This window comes from Camelina sativa, chromosome 9 (genome assembly GCF_030686135.1).
Source record: "Camelina sativa cultivar CO46 ecotype springtype chromosome 9, ASM3068613v1".
Lineage (NCBI taxonomy): Eukaryota > Viridiplantae > Streptophyta > Magnoliopsida > Brassicales > Brassicaceae > Camelina > Camelina sativa.
Window position 1 is genome coordinate 32,038,930 of NC_141888.1, and position 16,601 is coordinate 32,055,530.

The 16,601-nt window shown below is 32.2% G+C and overlaps 2 protein-coding genes and 2 long non-coding RNA genes across 6 annotated transcripts; 2 read left to right on the forward strand and 2 right to left on the reverse strand.

Moving 5' to 3' along the window:
- Positions 1–9,807: 9,807 nt before the first annotated feature.
- LOC104712288 (uncharacterized) lies at positions 9,808–11,585 on the reverse strand. 2 transcript variants are annotated; one of them, XR_015566607.1, is made up of 3 exons: positions 11,284–11,585; positions 10,991–11,178; positions 9,808–10,435 (listed from the first exon to the last, which is right to left on the reverse strand). It is a non-coding gene; the product is annotated as an uncharacterized LOC104712288 (long non-coding RNA). The 2 variants fall into 2 exon arrangements; XR_755499.3 differs by lacking the exon at positions 9,808–10,435 and adding an exon at positions 10,645–10,883 and having other exon boundaries at positions 11,284–11,437.
- On the forward strand, positions 9,954–11,053 carry LOC104712289 (uncharacterized). Its single transcript, XR_755500.3, has 3 exons — positions 9,954–10,134; positions 10,532–10,596; positions 10,708–11,053. It is a non-coding gene; the product is annotated as an uncharacterized LOC104712289 (long non-coding RNA).
- Positions 11,586–12,850: 1,265 nt separating the features above from the next.
- Positions 12,851–14,051, reverse strand: LOC104712292 (uncharacterized). The gene is made up of 3 exons (XM_010429146.3): positions 13,526–14,051; positions 13,310–13,373; positions 12,851–13,213 (listed from the first exon to the last, which is right to left on the reverse strand). Exons 1-3 carry the CDS (start codon positions 13,838–13,840, stop codon positions 13,038–13,040), a joined length of 555 nt encoding a protein of 184 aa, XP_010427448.1. The 5' UTR covers positions 13,841–14,051; the 3' UTR covers positions 12,851–13,037.
- Positions 14,052–14,235: 184 nt separating this feature from the next.
- LOC104712291 (cysteine--tRNA ligase 1, cytoplasmic) lies at positions 14,236–16,555 on the forward strand. 2 transcript variants are annotated; one of them, XM_019229373.2, is made up of 6 exons: positions 14,236–14,507; positions 14,735–14,798; positions 14,943–15,104; positions 15,241–15,411; positions 15,507–15,743; positions 15,840–16,555. In XM_019229373.2, exons 1-6 carry the CDS (start codon positions 14,329–14,331, stop codon positions 16,464–16,466), a joined length of 1,440 nt encoding a protein of 479 aa, XP_019084918.1. In that variant the 5' UTR covers positions 14,236–14,328; the 3' UTR covers positions 16,467–16,555. The 2 variants fall into 2 exon arrangements, with proteins under 2 accessions (XP_019084918.1, XP_019084919.1); XM_019229374.2 differs by having other exon boundaries at positions 14,237–14,507; positions 15,507–15,701.
- Positions 16,556–16,601: the final 46 nt, after the last annotated feature.

The window sequence follows — 16,601 nt, forward strand, 5'->3', positions numbered from 1 at the left end:
AGAAGTAGTTTTGTTGATGTTTCAGAGTGATGGAGAATTGGTGAAGTTAATATAGGCGGTTGTGTTTCCACGAAGAGTGCGCTCTCTCAGTTATTTCACTCTAGTGGTAAGCTTTGTTTGATATATACGTTTAACTTCTAGGATCGGCGTACGTAGTGACATCTTCATTGTTCTGATCGGCTGAGGGAAACTTACAATTGTATTTTGACTATAGCCTAATTCTGTCTTTGCCTTTGCAATTATTCCCTTTTTCTAGATAGTTTTTTCATAATCATGCAAGAGTAACAAAGAAAGGTTTCAAACTACCAAAATGAAAGTACTAGAACCGTTCCACAACAATCATGATCTTCAATACCTAATTAATATACCATATCAACTAAATCCCTACGAGGTTTTCTTAGAAGTGATCTAAGACAAATCTATCAAACGCTTATGACGAGTCTAATTTACCATATATAAAAAACTAAATCCGTAAAAATCTCATCCGAGTATTAATCTCCATTCTCTGAGACAAATCCATCAAACATAGCTTACCATACTTTACCATATCTAAACAAATATCCTTTAAGGATAAAAACTCCATCGCAAGTTCTCGTACTTACCTAAACATATTGGACTACATTCGAGACATGGATGGAAGCAGAGTATGACGAATATCCTTGGGAGCTTGTAAATTTGCTGACTGATGTTTGAGTCGTGTGCGCTAATTAAGAGAGATTGCCTACTTATTGCGATCGAAGAGTAGTAGTGAAATGTAGTTTTGAGTGTTGTTAACATATAATGTGTTAGAGATATACATAAACTACTAGATTTGGATCCGTGCTCTCCTTTTATCTGTATTATAATTTCAAAATAAATTATAATTTATAAGACCGTTTAGCATTGTAAACTGAAAAACGATTGTTATTATTATGTTTTTTTTGTATGAATATGAGAGATGTATTTTGGTGAATGGAGATCTGAATGATTTATATCAATGTTTTTTAACCAGGACCGGACCGGCCGGTCGGTTCGATCCAACTACAACCCGATAGGTATTCCGGTCCGGGTAACCTCTAAAAACCTAACAAATAAAACCCACAAAAAACCATAAAAACCCGTTAAAAACCCGTGAACTGGTGGTTGAACCGGCGGGTTGGATCAGGTTGTCGGTCTAAAATTAAAATAATTTATTTTGGTCACACTTTAAACTCAAACCAAATTATTTATAGATGTTGTTATTTATAAAAGAATCAGTTAGTTATTTTATCTAATCGTTTAAAAGTTTAATTTTAGTTGTTTAGTACTTAACTATGTATGTTTTGTTCATATATTTATAGAAAAGTAGATGTTATATTCATAAAATGTAATCAAACTAATAAACTAATTGACTCGTAATTCAGTCGGTCCGACTTGTTGACCCAGTGACCCGAAAGACTTCCGGTTCACCTTCCGGTCCAGTTTTAAAGACATTGATTTATATTAAAAGTTTGGAAGGGTGTTAGGTCAGATTTTATTTTGAAATCCACAATGAAATCTCAGAAATCACGATTAAGTGTGATTAATTGCTAAGATTTTATTCTTTTTTACACCTAACAGTACATTTTTATGCCTAACACTATATATGGTGTAATAATATATGGAATAATTAAGATTTTTTTTAGAAATTGTATAAATCATTGGAATATTATCTTTAAGAGGATTCTTTGAGATATTCTTAAGTATATTCGTAATTTCATATAGCCCACAGATTTCATCTATAACTTTTGTTTTGTAACCAACTTATATTTAGTATATTATCTATTTTGTAACCAACTTATAAAAATTATATATTCTACAAAAAAAGTTGTGTAATTCCGTTTTATTATACAAAAAAAAAAGTTGTGTACTTTTTTTGTGATTGAGAGTATATTTTTATCCCCTTTAATAACTTGGTTAACGTTGTGGTCTATCAATAAAATCTCAGGAAAATAAATTGGTAATATTGTGATTGTAGATCTTTGGAAACAACGTGATCTTCCGAAAATAAAGTTTGGAATATCCATGAACTATCAATTTGGAATATCCATTTCAGATTTTTGGTTACAATTAAGGTTTTATTTGTTACCATTAATATTTGAACTATCAACTTGTAACCAATTAATATATGGATTAATCTATAATCTATGTATAACCTATTTGTAACCATTTATTAAAATTATAAAGTCTACCAAAACAATGTTGTGTACTTCCATTTTATTAAAAAGGGGATTAAAACTTACACTACAACCTGAACTAGTTAATAGTTTTAGTAATTTGATAGATTTCTTTACGTTAAAGGTTGAGCTATGTGTTATTTCAAATACGTACGTCTTGAATATATTAACCGTATTCATATACTGATATACAATAAATATGAATTATATATATGCAACAGTTTAATAAACTTATTGTTCTAGCCCTCTCAGTAGCTTGCTATTTACTAAACGGCCTCACAAACATAACGTTGCAGACATGGCCGTTGTAGATAACATTTTTGGCTAATTTGAGAAGAAGAGCGAATTTCAAGACGACCTTGAAACTGCTACACATTTTTTTAACACAGGATTGTTTCTGCATAATGATTTTTAATCCATAACTAAAGAAATTAGTCCCTTTTGTTACTCTATTAAAAACTTACTTAGTTATTAACTCTATGGCACTTCCCCAAGCAGAGTCATTATTGATTACAACCAAGGTTAAAATTAGATTGTTGCTGGTGGAAGTGCTCTTGTTTGGGAAATCATTGAAGTTGATGTAAAGCTTGAGGTGATATATGAAATCCTTGTATGGAAGAAGATAATTTTCTAATAAAGAAAGACAATTCTAGAGAAGGTTGGTGAACAACAACAGATGTGCAGAGTCTTAAAGAAAATCCGATCATAAAAAGAATGAAGACAAATTAAAGTACTCAACAACAATATTTGAATATCGAGACTTAGAGGTTGTTATTGGAGAGGTGATTTCTAAATCTATATGGAATTGTAAATTCTAAAAATCAAAACACATGAATTTTGAAATAACATGTTTTATCCTTGTCCTTGGATTTGAATGCTTCTATTTTACACTTTCAAATCCATTCAAATTCATTTTAGGGGGTGTTATTAGAGAGGTGATAACTAAATCCATATGGAATTATAAATTCTAAAAATCAAAACACATGGATTTTGAAATAACATGTTTTATCCTTGGATTTGAATCCTTCTATTTTACACTTTCAAATCCATTCAAATCCATATAAAACATAATGTGGATTTTGAAATCCAAAAACAAATCATTAAATGAATAACATTGGATTTTAATAAGTATGTGTAATTCATAGAACCAATAACACATCATTTTGAAAAGTATTTTAAAATCAATGATTGAATGATTTTTGTTTGGATTTCCAAATCCATTAAAATCATAGAACCAATAAAACATAATGTGGATTTGAAATCCAAAAACAAATCATTAAATGAATAACATGAGAAATTTAACAAGTATTTGTAAATCATAGAACCAATAACCCATAATTTTGATATGTATTTTAAAATCAATGATTGATTGAATAACACATGATCTTTGTTTGGATTTTCCCTCTTACATTCTTTATCTTCAGTGTTTCCAAACAAACAATCTTATTGTAATCCGACTAAACAAACAAACAATCTTATTGTAGTTTTCTCTATATGTCCTCAATCCTTTGTTTGATCTCTTCAGGTTGGTACTCCAGATTCTTTAACTGCTCCATAATGTTGATCAACCTTTGCTTTCTAAGATGAGACAAGTCGTTCTTTAAACTATTTGCAAGAGTCATGACCTCATCAACGGCTTCTAAGAAGTTGATACAGGTTGCAAATTTTTTATGTTATCTATGGTCGAGTGAAAAATAGAAATGTTTTCAACCGTTGCCGGATTGGTGAAGTTTATGAAAATTTGAGCAGCTATTAAAAATAAGAATAAGAATATGAAAATGTGGAACTAAGCTTTAGAGCGTTCAGTATTCACTATATATTTATACATTAATTATAATTGCTACTAGACATGATTTTATGATAAATAAATAGAAACTAAACTAATATTATTTATTATTATTAATTATTTAAATTTAAATTTAAAGAAAACTGTGTAATCTGATCTGTTACGATTATGATGTTAACTTTGAGAACATTTTCCTCATTTTTTCCCTTCAAATTAATTAGGAAATAATCTTTTAATTATATGAAGTATATATGTTTGAAAAAAGACACTTTTTTTGAAGAAAAATAACGTCTCAATGGTCTTATTTTTATCTAAATAAAAATTCTTCAACGAAAAATCTCCATCGCAAGCTGCCTAAACATATTGGACTCACATGTGCTTTTTTGTTCTTCATATTATTATTGTTTAAATTGAAATTTCAAGAAAAATCGAATGATTTTTTTAATTATATGATGTATATATGGTTGCAAAAAAAACACGTGAAGCTCTAAAAGTATCCCAATCTATTGGGCGATAAGAGAAAAAAGACAAATAGAAGGCCCATAAAAATGAAATCAGCGCGGCTCGTAAAACGAATACAGTAAACATAAAGTCTGTTAAACCGGATAATTGCCGTTCCATACCAATTAATGAAAATATAATCAAATTATGTAGAAAGAAAAAACTTAAATAAGAATATTATTCCAGGCAGAAACACAAGGTGGAGTTTCTAACTAATCAATCAGAGAAAACTCTCTTGTCCGTTTTTTGTTTGATTGAATTTGGTACTTGGTAGTTATACCCTGTTTGGTTTGGTTGTAGATTTCTGCGGGAAAACGTCCAGCCGATCTGTCAGACAGGGACTTCGGGGAGCTGGGACATAAGCAAAGCAGGCAAGCAGCAGGGATCCTTCCAGGCAGCAACACAAGGTGGAGTTTCTAACTAATCAATCAGAGAAAACTCATATGTATTCGTTTACTTTCATATTTATAAAACTGAAAAACAAATAAAACCTTGAAAACCAAACCACATTGAAATATTATAAAGTAATACTTATATACTTAATGGAAAATGGAGATTATGAAGAGTTTTGAGAGGATTTTGTTTCGCTATATATATTTAGCCTAGTTGATCAAGTCAGATCTCAAGATTACTTTAGCTAGATATTTTCTGATCCAATCTACAAGAGATGTAAGATAGATAGATCCTCATCATATGGTGGTGGTAGATTGATGGTATGGTGCTTCCGTGCTTGTCAGTGAAGAGAGCTCCCACCTTGTTGTAACTAGGTAACAGCCTAGTGAAAACCACTTTGGCTAATATCTCATGTTATTGAAGAAAAAATTTTGGGATATTTTTTGTAAAAAAGAAAGTAGTTTTGTTGATGTTTCAGAGTGATGGAGAATTGGTGAACTTAATATAGGCGGTTGTGTTACTTTCTACTCCAATATGTACGTTGAATTAACTTCTAGGATCGGAGTACGTAGTGACATCTTCATTGTTCTGATCGGCTGAGAAACTTACAATTGTATTTTGACTATAACCTAATTCTGTCTTTGCCTTTGCAATTATTCCTTTTTTCTAGATAGTTTTACATAATCATGCAAGAGTAACAAAGAAAGGTTTCAAACTACCAAAATTAAAGTACTAGAAACGTTCCACCAACAATCATGATCTTCAAAACCTAATAAATATACTATATCAACTAAATCCCTACGAGGTCTTCTTAGAAGTGATCTAAGACAAATCTATCAAACGTTTATGACGAGTCTAATTTATAAACATAAATCCATAAAAATTCCATCCCAGAATAATATAATCTCCATTCTCTGAGACAAATCCATCAAACATAGCTTACCATACTTTACCATATCTAAACAAATATCCTTCAAGGATAAAAACTCCATCGCAAGTTCTCGTACTTACCTAAACATATTGGACTACATTCGAGACATGGATGGAAGCAAAGTATGACGAATATCCTTGGGAGCTTGTAAATTTGCTGACTGATGTTTGAGTCGTGTGCGCTAATTAAGAGAGATTGCCTACTTATTGCGATCGAAGAGTAGTAGTGAAATGTAGTTTTGAGTGTTGTTAACATATAATGTGTTAGAGATATACATAAACTACTAGATTTGGACCCGTGCTCTCCTTTTATTTGTATTATAATTTCAAAATAAATTATAATTTATAAGACCGTTTAGCATTGTAAACTGAAAAACGATTGTTATTATTTTTTTTTTTTTGTATGAATATGAGAGATGTATTTTGGTGAATGGAGATCTGAATGATTTATATCAATGTTTTTTAACCAGGACCGGACCGGCCGATCGGTTCGATCCAACTACAACCCGATAGGTATTCCGGTCCGGGTAACCTCTAAAAAACTAACAAATAAAACCCACAAAAAACCATAAAAACCCGCTAAAAACCCATGAACCGGTGGTTGAACCGGCGGATTGGACTAGGTTGTCGGTCTAAAATTAAAATACTTTATTTTGGTTACTTTATTTTGGTCACACTTTAAACTCAAACCAAATTATTTATAGATGTTGTTATTTATAAAAGAATCAGTTAGTTATTTTATCTAATCATTTAAAAGTTTAATTTTAGTTGTTTAGTACTTAACTATGTATGTTTTGTTCATATATTTATAGAAAAGTAGATGTTATATTCATAAAATGTAATCAAACTAATAAACTAATTGACCCGTAATTCAGTCGGTCCGACTTGTTGACCCAGTGACCCGAAAGACTTCCAGTTCACCTTCCGGTCCAGTTTTAAAGACATTGATTTATATTAAAAGTTTAGAAGGGTGTTAGGTCAGATTTTATTTTGAAATCCACAATGAAATTTCGGAAATCACGATTAAGTGTGATTAATTGCTAAGATTTTATTCTTTTTTACGCCTAACAGTACATTTTTATGCCTAACACTATATATGGTGTAATAATATATGGAATAATTAAGATTTTTTTTAGAAATTGTATAAATCATTGGAATATTATCTTTAAGAGGATTCTTTGAGATATTCTTAAGTATATTCGTAATTTCATATAGCCCACAGATTTCATCTATAACTTTTGTTTTGTAACCAACTTATATTTAATATATTATCTATTTTGTAACCAACTTATAAAAATTATATATTCTACAAAAAAGTTGTGTAATTCCGTTTTATTATACAAAAAAAAAGTTGTGTACTTTTTTTTTTGTGATTGAGAGTATATTTTTATCCCCTTTAATAACTTGGTTAACGTTGTGGTCTATCAATAAAATCTCAGGAAAATAAATTGGTAATATTGTGATTGTAGATCTTTGGAAACAATGTGATCTTCCGAAAATAAAGTTTGGAATATCCATGAACTATCAATTTGGAATATCCATTTAAGATTTTCGGTTACAATTAAGGTTTTATTTGTTACCATTAATATTTGAACTATCAACTTGTAACCAATTAATATATGGATTAATCTATAACCTATTTGTAACCATTTATAACCATTTATTAAAATTATAAAGTCTACCAAAACAATGTTGTGTACTTCCACTTTATTAAAAAAGGGATTAAAACTTACACTACAACCTGAACTAGTTAATAGTTTTAGTAATTTGATAGATTTCTTTACATTAAAGGTTGAGCTATGTGTTATTTCAAATACGTACGTCTTGAATATATTAACCGTATTCATATACTGATATACAATAAATATGAATTATATATATGCAACAGTTTAATAAACTTATTGTTCTAGCCCTCTCAGTAGCTTGCTATTTACTAAACGGCCTCACAAACATAACGTTGCAGACATGGCCGTTGTAGATAACATTTTTGGCTAATTTGAGAAGAAGAGCGAATTTCAAGACGACCTTGAAACTGCTACACATTTTTTTAACACAGGATTGTTTCTGCATAATGATTTTTAATCCATAACTGAAGAAATTAGTCCCTTTTGTTACTCTATTAAAAACTTACTTAGTTATTAACTCTATGGCACTTCCCCAAGCTGAGTCATTATTGATTACAACCAAGGTTAAAATTAGATTGTTGCTGGTGGAAGTGCTCTTGTTTGGGAAATCATTGAAGTTGATGTAAAGCTTGAGGTGATATATGAAATCCTTGTATGGAAGAAGATAATTTTCTAATAAAGAAAGACAATTCTAGAGAAGGTTGGTGAACAACAACAGTTGCGCAGAGTCTTAAAGAACATCCGATCATAAAAAGAATGAAGACAAATTAAAGTACTAAACAACAATATTTGAATATTGAGACTTAGAGGTTGTTATTGGAGAGGTGATTTCTAAATCCATATGGAATTGTAAATTCTAAAAATCAAAACACATGAATTTTGAAATAACATGTTTTATCCTTGTCCTTGGATTTGAATGCTTCTATTTTACACTTTCAAATCCATTCAAATTCATTTTAGGGGGTGTTATTAGAGAGGTGATTTCTAAATCCATATGGAATTATAAATTCTAAAAATCAAAACACATGGATTTTAAAATAACATGTTTTATCCTTGGATTTGAATCCTTCTATTTTACACATTCAAATCCATTCAAATCCATATAAAACATAATGTGGATTTTGAAATCCAAAAACAAATCATTAAATGAATAACATGGGATTTTAATAAGCATTTGTAATTCATAGAACCAATAACACATCATTTTGAAAAGTATTTTAAAATCAATGATTGAATAACACATGATTTTTGTTTGGATTTCCAAATCCATTAAAATCATAGAACCAATAAAACATAATGTGGATTTGAAATCCAAAAACAAATCATTAAATGAATAACATGAGAAATTTAACAAGTATTTGTAAATCATAGAACCAATAACCCATAATTTTGATATGTATTTTAAAATCAATGATTGAATAACACATGATCTTTGTTTGGATTTTCTCTCTTACATTCTTTATCTTCAGTGTTTCCAAACAAACAATCTTATTGTAATCCGACTAAACAAACAAACAATCTTATTGTAGTTTTCTCTATATGTCCTCAATCCTTTGTTTGATCTCTTCAGGTTGGTTCTCCAGATTCTTTAACTGCTCCATAATGTTGATCAACCTTTGCTTTCTAAGATGAGACAAGTCGTTCTTTAAACTATTTGCAAGAGTCATGACCTCATCAACGGCTTCTAAGAAGTTGATACAGGTTGCAAAATTTTTATGTTATCTATGGTCGAGTGAAGAATAGAAATGTTTTCAACCGTTGCTGGATTGGTGAAGTTTATGAAAATTTGAGCAGCTATTAAAAATAAGAATAAGAATATGAAAATGTGGAACTAAGCTTTAGAGCGTTCAGTATTCACTATATATTTATACATTAATTATAATTGCTACTAGACATGATTTTATGATAAATAAATATAAACTAAACTAATATTATTTATTATTATTAATTATTTAACTTTAAATTTAAAGAAAATTGTGTAATCTGATCTGTTACGATTATGATGTTAACTTTGAGAACATTTTCCTCATTTTTTCCCTTCAAATTAATTAGGAAATAATCTTTTAATTATACGAAGTATATATGTTTGAAAAAGACACTTTTTTTGAAGAAAAATAACGTCTCAATGGTCTTATTTTTATCTAAATAAAAATTCTTCAACGAAAAATCTCCATCGCAAGCTGCCTAAACATATTGGACTCACATGTGCTTTTTTTGTTCTTCATATTATTATTGTTTAAATTGAAATTTCAAGAAAAACCGAATGATCTTTTAATTATATGATGTATATATGGTTGCAAAAAAAACATGTGAAGCTCTAAAAGTATCCCAATCTGTTGGGCGATAAGAGAAAAAGACAAATAGAAGGCCCATAAAAATGAAATCAGCGCGGCTCATAAAACGAATACAGTAAACATAAAGTCTGTTAAACCGGATAATTGCCGTTCCATACCAATTAATGAAAATATAATCAAATTATGTAGAAAGAAAAAACTTAAATAAGAATATTATTCGAGGCAGCAACACAAGGTGGAGTTTCTAACTAATCAATCAGAGAAAACTCTCTTGTCCGTTTTTTGTTTGATTGAATTTGGTACTTGGTAGTTAAACCCTGTTTGATTTGGTTGTAGATTTCTGCGGGAAAAGCGTCCAGCCGATCTGTCAGACAGGGACTTCGGGGAGCTGGGACATAAGCAGCAGGGATCCTTCCAGGCAGCAACACAAGGTGGAGTTTCTAACTAATCAATCAGAGAAAACTCTCTTGTCCGTTTTGCAAACAACCTTTCTGATCCTGCAATTTGATCACTTCTTGACTCATAAACCTGAATTTCAAGATGCAGCAATTATAATTCCTTTACTTGCTTGCATTCTCATCAATGATTTTTGCCAGTCGCCACGTCTTGATTAGCTCATAGTTTCACGTTATTCTCCGTCTTGCTGTTTTTCTCCTTTCGCTCGCTTGTAACACCACAACAAACAACTAACATCATCACCAGTAATGAGCATCTTAACTTCTCATTATAAACCTGAGATTAACATGGATAAAGAATATCTTACTTATGAAAATTATTGGATAATCAAAAACCGAATTACGTTTGATGTATATTCGTAATGATGTGTAGTATGGGGCATTAAGAAGAAAAATCGGAGGGACATACGTAGGACTTTTTCAAATCCTACGTTGAAGGTAAAATCTATAGAGGAGAACTATTATTATAATTATGGATGAGCAAAATGATGAATTTATTTGTTATAAACTAATTTGTAAATTATTGTTTGTTTAAAATGAATGTAATAGTGGATGGGACATATGTGGAGGAAGGATGGGTGGACAAAACATGCAAGATTTGCCAAAAGGACACTAAGGGTGAGGCAAGGACGCATTTGATCCTACGTTGAAGGTAAAATCTATAGAGAAGAACTATTATATAATTTGGATGAGCAAGCCCTTCCTCATTTTGAAAACTTATCATCCTAAGCACAAGATAAAAAAAAAGGTTCAGAAGTATTATGACTAACATAGCTCAATTTTGATTTGACTCTATGATATTCTTGTGTAAGTACATATCAAAAAGACAAACCTGTAACCAGAAGATATGATCTTCTTGTGAAGTGCATCTGCTTCAGTATAATTCCTCTTCTCACGCGCTTTGGCTCTTTTAACCGCTGCAATACTCACATCCTTAGGAACAGAGGATGACACAAGCGGGTCTTTGCTACTAACATACACAGTAACGGTATCTCCATCTGCCACAGATTTGGTATCCACCTAATTTCAATTAAGAAAAATTCTTGATCAGCAACAACAACATTATCATCATATTAGTATTACCAAAACCTTTTAGAGATTCATGTAAATTAAAGTTATACTAACCGGAAGCGTATTGAGCTCAAACCGAAGAGGCGGAGCCGTCGTGAGGCTTATTGTCCGTCGTGGGATTCAAACATTTCCGGAGTAACCTAATCGCGTTACCCATTTCTTAGATTTGATCTTCAAGAAAAAGGGAAAAACAAAAATTTGATCTTTCTCGTAGGAAAGTCTTTGATTCAGTTATATGAAGCAGAGAGATTGTTTATCAGACAAACGAAATCATACGTGGCAGTTTGTTATTGGATAATAAGCTAATGTAATGAATTAATTGTATTTTTTCCTTTTTTTTAATGAAAGTATTAGGTGCCTTGTTGTAATCAGATTCCATTGGATTTAAAGACTTTTTTGTGTAAAACTCACACAAGTCACTAGCCTGGGGTTTAAGCAATCTTAACGACGCATTGAGCTTTCCTAGCTACTGCTCATAATATCTCCTATATATGGCGATGTGATTACCACAAATTATTATCTTTTGAGCAAAGCTCTATATATTTTGTTTGGTCGAAATCAAAGCTCTATATATATATCTTATTATCATATGGCGGAATATAATTCGAATTTTTAGTTTCTACATGCAGTAAAGATATATAATTTTCTCTGCGTAATTTAGAGAATTCTTGTTATTAACTTTTTTTAGAGCTAGAAAATTGATATAGTTCTAATTCTATAACAATAAAAAAGTTAATTTGTGTTATTACAAAGGAATTACGGATTATTCAAAGTAACCAACCGACCTTTGTGCACACGATCCCTTTAAACATTTATAGAAGATTCGAGTTCTATTCGATATTGTGGATCCATAAATGTGGGGTGAGCAGTTTTTAAAAAAATAAATTTTGCTTAACTAAATTGAGAAAAGGGAATACGTATAATTAAACAATGGAAGTCCACCACTATATTATATTGGACATTTTGAGGCTGCATTTATTGAGTCGATGAAATAATTCATCTGCACATTAATGTCAATGTGAAACTCTTTGCTTCTAACAATATGAATGTTTGTGATACAATAAAACAATCTTGATGTTCACTGTTCATCAATTAATTTAGATAGGAAAATAGTAATTGTGTGAGAATTGTTATTAGATAATTTAGATAGGCTTAAAATGTGTCTTTAACTCTTTATGTTCGATAAGTAGAAAAGCTTTAAACCATATACTACAGTATATCAAAATTTATGTATACTAAAAATTAATGAGATGACCTTCGAGCTTATCAGCTTCCATAGGGAATCAAATTTAAGATTAATATACAAAGGCAAGATTCAGAGTAAAAAAAAAAAGCCAAAAAAAACTGTCAGCTTCGTATTTGCTTCATATCGATTTTTTTTTTTTTTCTTTTTTAACAATGGGCCTATGTGATGATATGAGAAAAGAAAATGACCCAATGAGGGTCTCGAAAAAACTAAATAAAAGTTGTAACGAGGTAAAATTAAAACTGTAAAATGTAGAATGAATTTAGTTGTCTCACTTAAACTGTATATCGATCGGTCGCGCATGGGTAGGTTAACTTCATATAAGCGTTTTATCTTTAGCATAGGATAGGAGCTCGTTACTAAAACTTCAAGAGATTTAGACCATAAATGTACATCCTCCTCTGTCGCTTTCATATTTGTTAAACAAGATGTCAATACAAAAAACATTGTTTGTTTTTTTCTGTATGTAAATTAACTTCGGTTTCTATAAAAATAGGCACAAAACTGCAAGAATATTTTAGTTACAAACAAACACATTCATATGATTTTGGGAACTTGATCATCATTTAGAGAAGAGCCTGGTGAAGAAATTTCCAGAAGAACTAGGAGGATTTTGAAGACAAGAGACATGGGCATATCTCCCTAACTTGTCAACTTGTCTTGCCTCACCCTTTGTATCCTTTTTGCAAATCTTGCATGTTTTGTCCACCCATCCTTCCTCCACATATGTCCCATCCACTATTACATTCATTTTACAATTAGTTTATAACAAATAAATTCATCATTTTGCTCATCCATAATTATATAATAGTTCTTCTCTATAGATTTAATTACCTTCAACGTAGGATTTAAAAAAGTCCTTGTATGTCCCTCCGATTTTTCTTCTTAATGCCCCATACTACACATCATTACGAATATACATCAAACGTAATTCGGTTTTTGATTATCCAATAATTTTCATAAGTAAGATATTCTTTATCCATGTTTTAACTATAATAAGCAAGCGTTACATGTTATCCAATAATTACACACGTGTGGACCAAATTAAACCTGTTCTTGGGTCATCTTGCCACCAGATTTGGTGGCTTCACGAGCCTCGTAGAGAAGATCAGCGTCTTTCTCCGACCGAACCTGTGAGAAGTCCAACGCATCAGTTAATTGAGTAAACAACGAAGTCTCCTCATCTTCACTCTTCTTCTTCTTCTTCTTATTCTTCTTCTCATCATCTTTATCATCTTGCTTGGCCGACACAACGACCCATCTAGGACTCCGGTTAAATCTCGGAGAGGTTCTTGAGACGGGGACTTTGGTCGTGGATATGAACCCACTGTTGTGTTGAAGAGGCAGCAATGCTCTCAAACCCATCTTTTGTAAATTTCACTCAAATTTCCAAGTTAATGGAGATAGAAAATTGGGGGGATAAATTTATATATATAAGATAATAAAACATACAATGAGGTTGTGAGGTGGGGGTTGAATATAAAACGGGGGCCATAAAAAATGAAGAATATGGCTTGTGATTGTTAATGTGGTTACGTGGGAGTTTAATGATCTGATAATTTATGAGACTTCTTCCAATTTTGTTTAATCACTTGTCTATATTTTGTTAAATACGATTCTTCGTAGCCATTTTTAAAAATTGTCTTTTTCTAGGGGTCAGAAAATAATATTAACTTTACTAAATAGAGAAATGGAAACTTTCGTAAAATCTAGGGTTTTTAAAGCAAATTCCCTTTTTTTTATTTTTTGTTAAGAGTCAAAAGGTTATATTGATTTTGGTGGAAGCTTTTTATATTTTACAGAGAAGAGAAGAAGAATACACGAGACAAGAGTCATTCCAAAGAGTGTGAGAGATGGAGGTGGAGAAGGAGAAGCCAGAATTGACATTGTACAACACGATGACTCAACTGAAGGAAGTTTTAAAACCCATCAATCCTGGAAAGATCGGAATGTATGTCTGTGGTATCACCTCCTACGATTTCAGCCATCTTGGCCACGCTCGTGCCGCCGTCTCCTTTGACCTTCTTTACAGGTACTCTCATGTTTTCTCCTCCTTACACTTTCCGATTTCGCGTTTTTGGTTTTGGGGGAAAAAATAAAAACCGATACTTTGAAACTGTTCTGTGTCTATTGTTTTAGTTTCTTTCTCTGATTTTGATAAACAATGTACCAAAGCTTGGAGCTTTTGGATTCTTCTTTCTTTTCTTTGAAGTTGGTATATATATATCTCTCTAATGTTGTTCTGGTTTGGTTATGCAGATACTTAAGGCACTTGGGTTATGAGGTTACTTATGTTCGGAATTTTACTGATGTTGATGACAAGGTATGGCCTTTTTTTTTTCCTGCGTCTTGAAACTTAGGGCAATGAGAACACTCCTCTATTCTCCTTCCTTTGATTAGTATTTGCCCTTGTGTATGATTTAGGTTCACAACTTTCTAAAAATCTGAAATTATTGGACCTGTGCAGGTGATTGACAGAGCTAACAAGTGTGGAGAGAACCCATTAGCTTTGAGTAGTCGCTTTTGCGAGGAGTATCTTGTAGATATGGCTGCTCTTCAGTGCCTCCTTCCCACTCACCAGCCTCGTGTCAGTGACCATATGGAACTCATTATTAAGATGATTGAAAAGGTTTGCTGTCTTCTTTCTTCTTCCTTTTTTTGGTTTCCTGCTATGTTCTTTGTTCAAAGATGGTGGTATAATGAATGAGTGATCATGCTGTAATACTCAGTAATGTTTCTGATCCATATGCTTCTTTGCTATACAGATCATTGAGAACGGGTGTGGGTATGCAGTGGGTGGTGATGTGTTCTTCTCTGTAGATAAATCACCAAATTACGGTCAATTATCTGGGCAACGGCTGGATCATACTCAAGCTGGTAAGCGTGTTGCTGTTGACTCAAGGAAGCGCAATCCTGCTGACTTTGCATTATGGAAGGTTTGACAAGTTTTTTGCAATCTTTTTATCTTTTTGAATTCTTACCTGAGTCATGAAACTAGAGCAATTGAAGTTTATGCTTGAAATTTATGCAGGCTGCAAAAACTGGTGAACCAAGTTGGGAGAGCCCTTGGGGTCCAGGAAGACCAGGATGGCACATTGAGTGCAGCGCCATGAGTGCTCATTACCTGTCTCCGAGATTTGATATTCATGGTGGTGGTGCAGACCTGAAATTCCCGCACCATGAGAATGAGATTGCACAGACATGTGCTGCTTGTGAAGATAGTGGTGTGAGTTATTGGTTACATAATGGACATGTAACCAACAACAATGTGAAGATGGGGAAATCTCTGAACAACTTTTATACGATCAGAGAAATGGTTTGAATGTTTCTATAACTCTAACCCTGTAATCTTTTGTTTATTCAGACGTTAGAAGACCTTGTCAAAGCTCTGTCGCCATATCGAGAAGAAATGAGTGAAGGTGTTGGAAAGGCTGTACAGACTGCAGAAGCCAAAGACATTATAAAGAAAGTGAAGAGTGAGTTTGAAACAAAAATGTCAAACGACTTGAACACTGCACATATACTCACGGGTGCTTTCCAAGATGCAATGAGATTCATAAACGTTTCAATCACCAAGCTCAAGAAGATGCAGAAGAAGCAGCGGATGTCACTGGTCGTGTCACTGGTGGAGGTTGAGAAAGCAGTCAGAGAAGTTCTTGATGTGCTTGGTTTGCTCACAACTGTAAGCTACGCCGAATTTTTGAAAGAGATGAAACAAAAGGCATTAACAAGAGCAGAAATGGGAGAAGAGGAGGTCTTGCGGAAGATTGAAGAAAGGAAAATGGCACGGAAGAATAAAGAGTTTAAGAGAAGTGATAAGATCAGAGAGTCGTTGGCAGTTAAAGGGATCTATCTGGAGGATACACTTGGAGGAACTGTCTGGAGACCCGCCACCCCTTTGATTTTGAAGCCTAAATTCGGTTTAGGCAAGATCGCCTTGATTTTTGCTATCATGTTTATTTTCGTTGGCTTGTTCTTCTATAGTCGTTGAAACTCATTTCATCATTTGCTTTAGAGTTTAGACTGTGTTGGACATATATATAGGTAAATCCCAAATATGATGAAATTACTTGAGATAAACTTTGTACCACACACACAAACCATGTTCTGAAATCGTGTGGTAGTC

Bases quoted from the DNA above. Each gene is read 5' to 3' on its own strand.
- LOC104712292 (XM_010429146.3), bottom strand. From the start codon at position 13,840: ATGGGTTTGAGAGCATTGCTGCCTCTTCAACACAACAGTGGGTTCATA. The intron at 13,374-13,525 runs GTTTAATTTGGT...AATGATGTGTAG, and splicing joins GCAAGATGACCCAAGAACAG to TATGGGGCATTAAGAAGAAA. The intron at 13,214-13,309 runs GTAATTAAATCT...TGAATGTAATAG, and splicing joins TTTTAAATCCTACGTTGAAG to TGGATGGGACATATGTGGAG.
- LOC104712291 (XM_019229373.2), top strand. From the start codon at position 14,329: ATGGAGGTGGAGAAGGAGAAGCCAGAATTGACATTGTACAACACGATG. The intron at 14,508-14,734 runs GTACTCTCATGT...TTGGTTATGCAG, and splicing joins TCCTTTGACCTTCTTTACAG to ATACTTAAGGCACTTGGGTT. The intron at 15,412-15,506 runs GTTTGACAAGTT...AAATTTATGCAG, and splicing joins CTGACTTTGCATTATGGAAG to GCTGCAAAAACTGGTGAACC.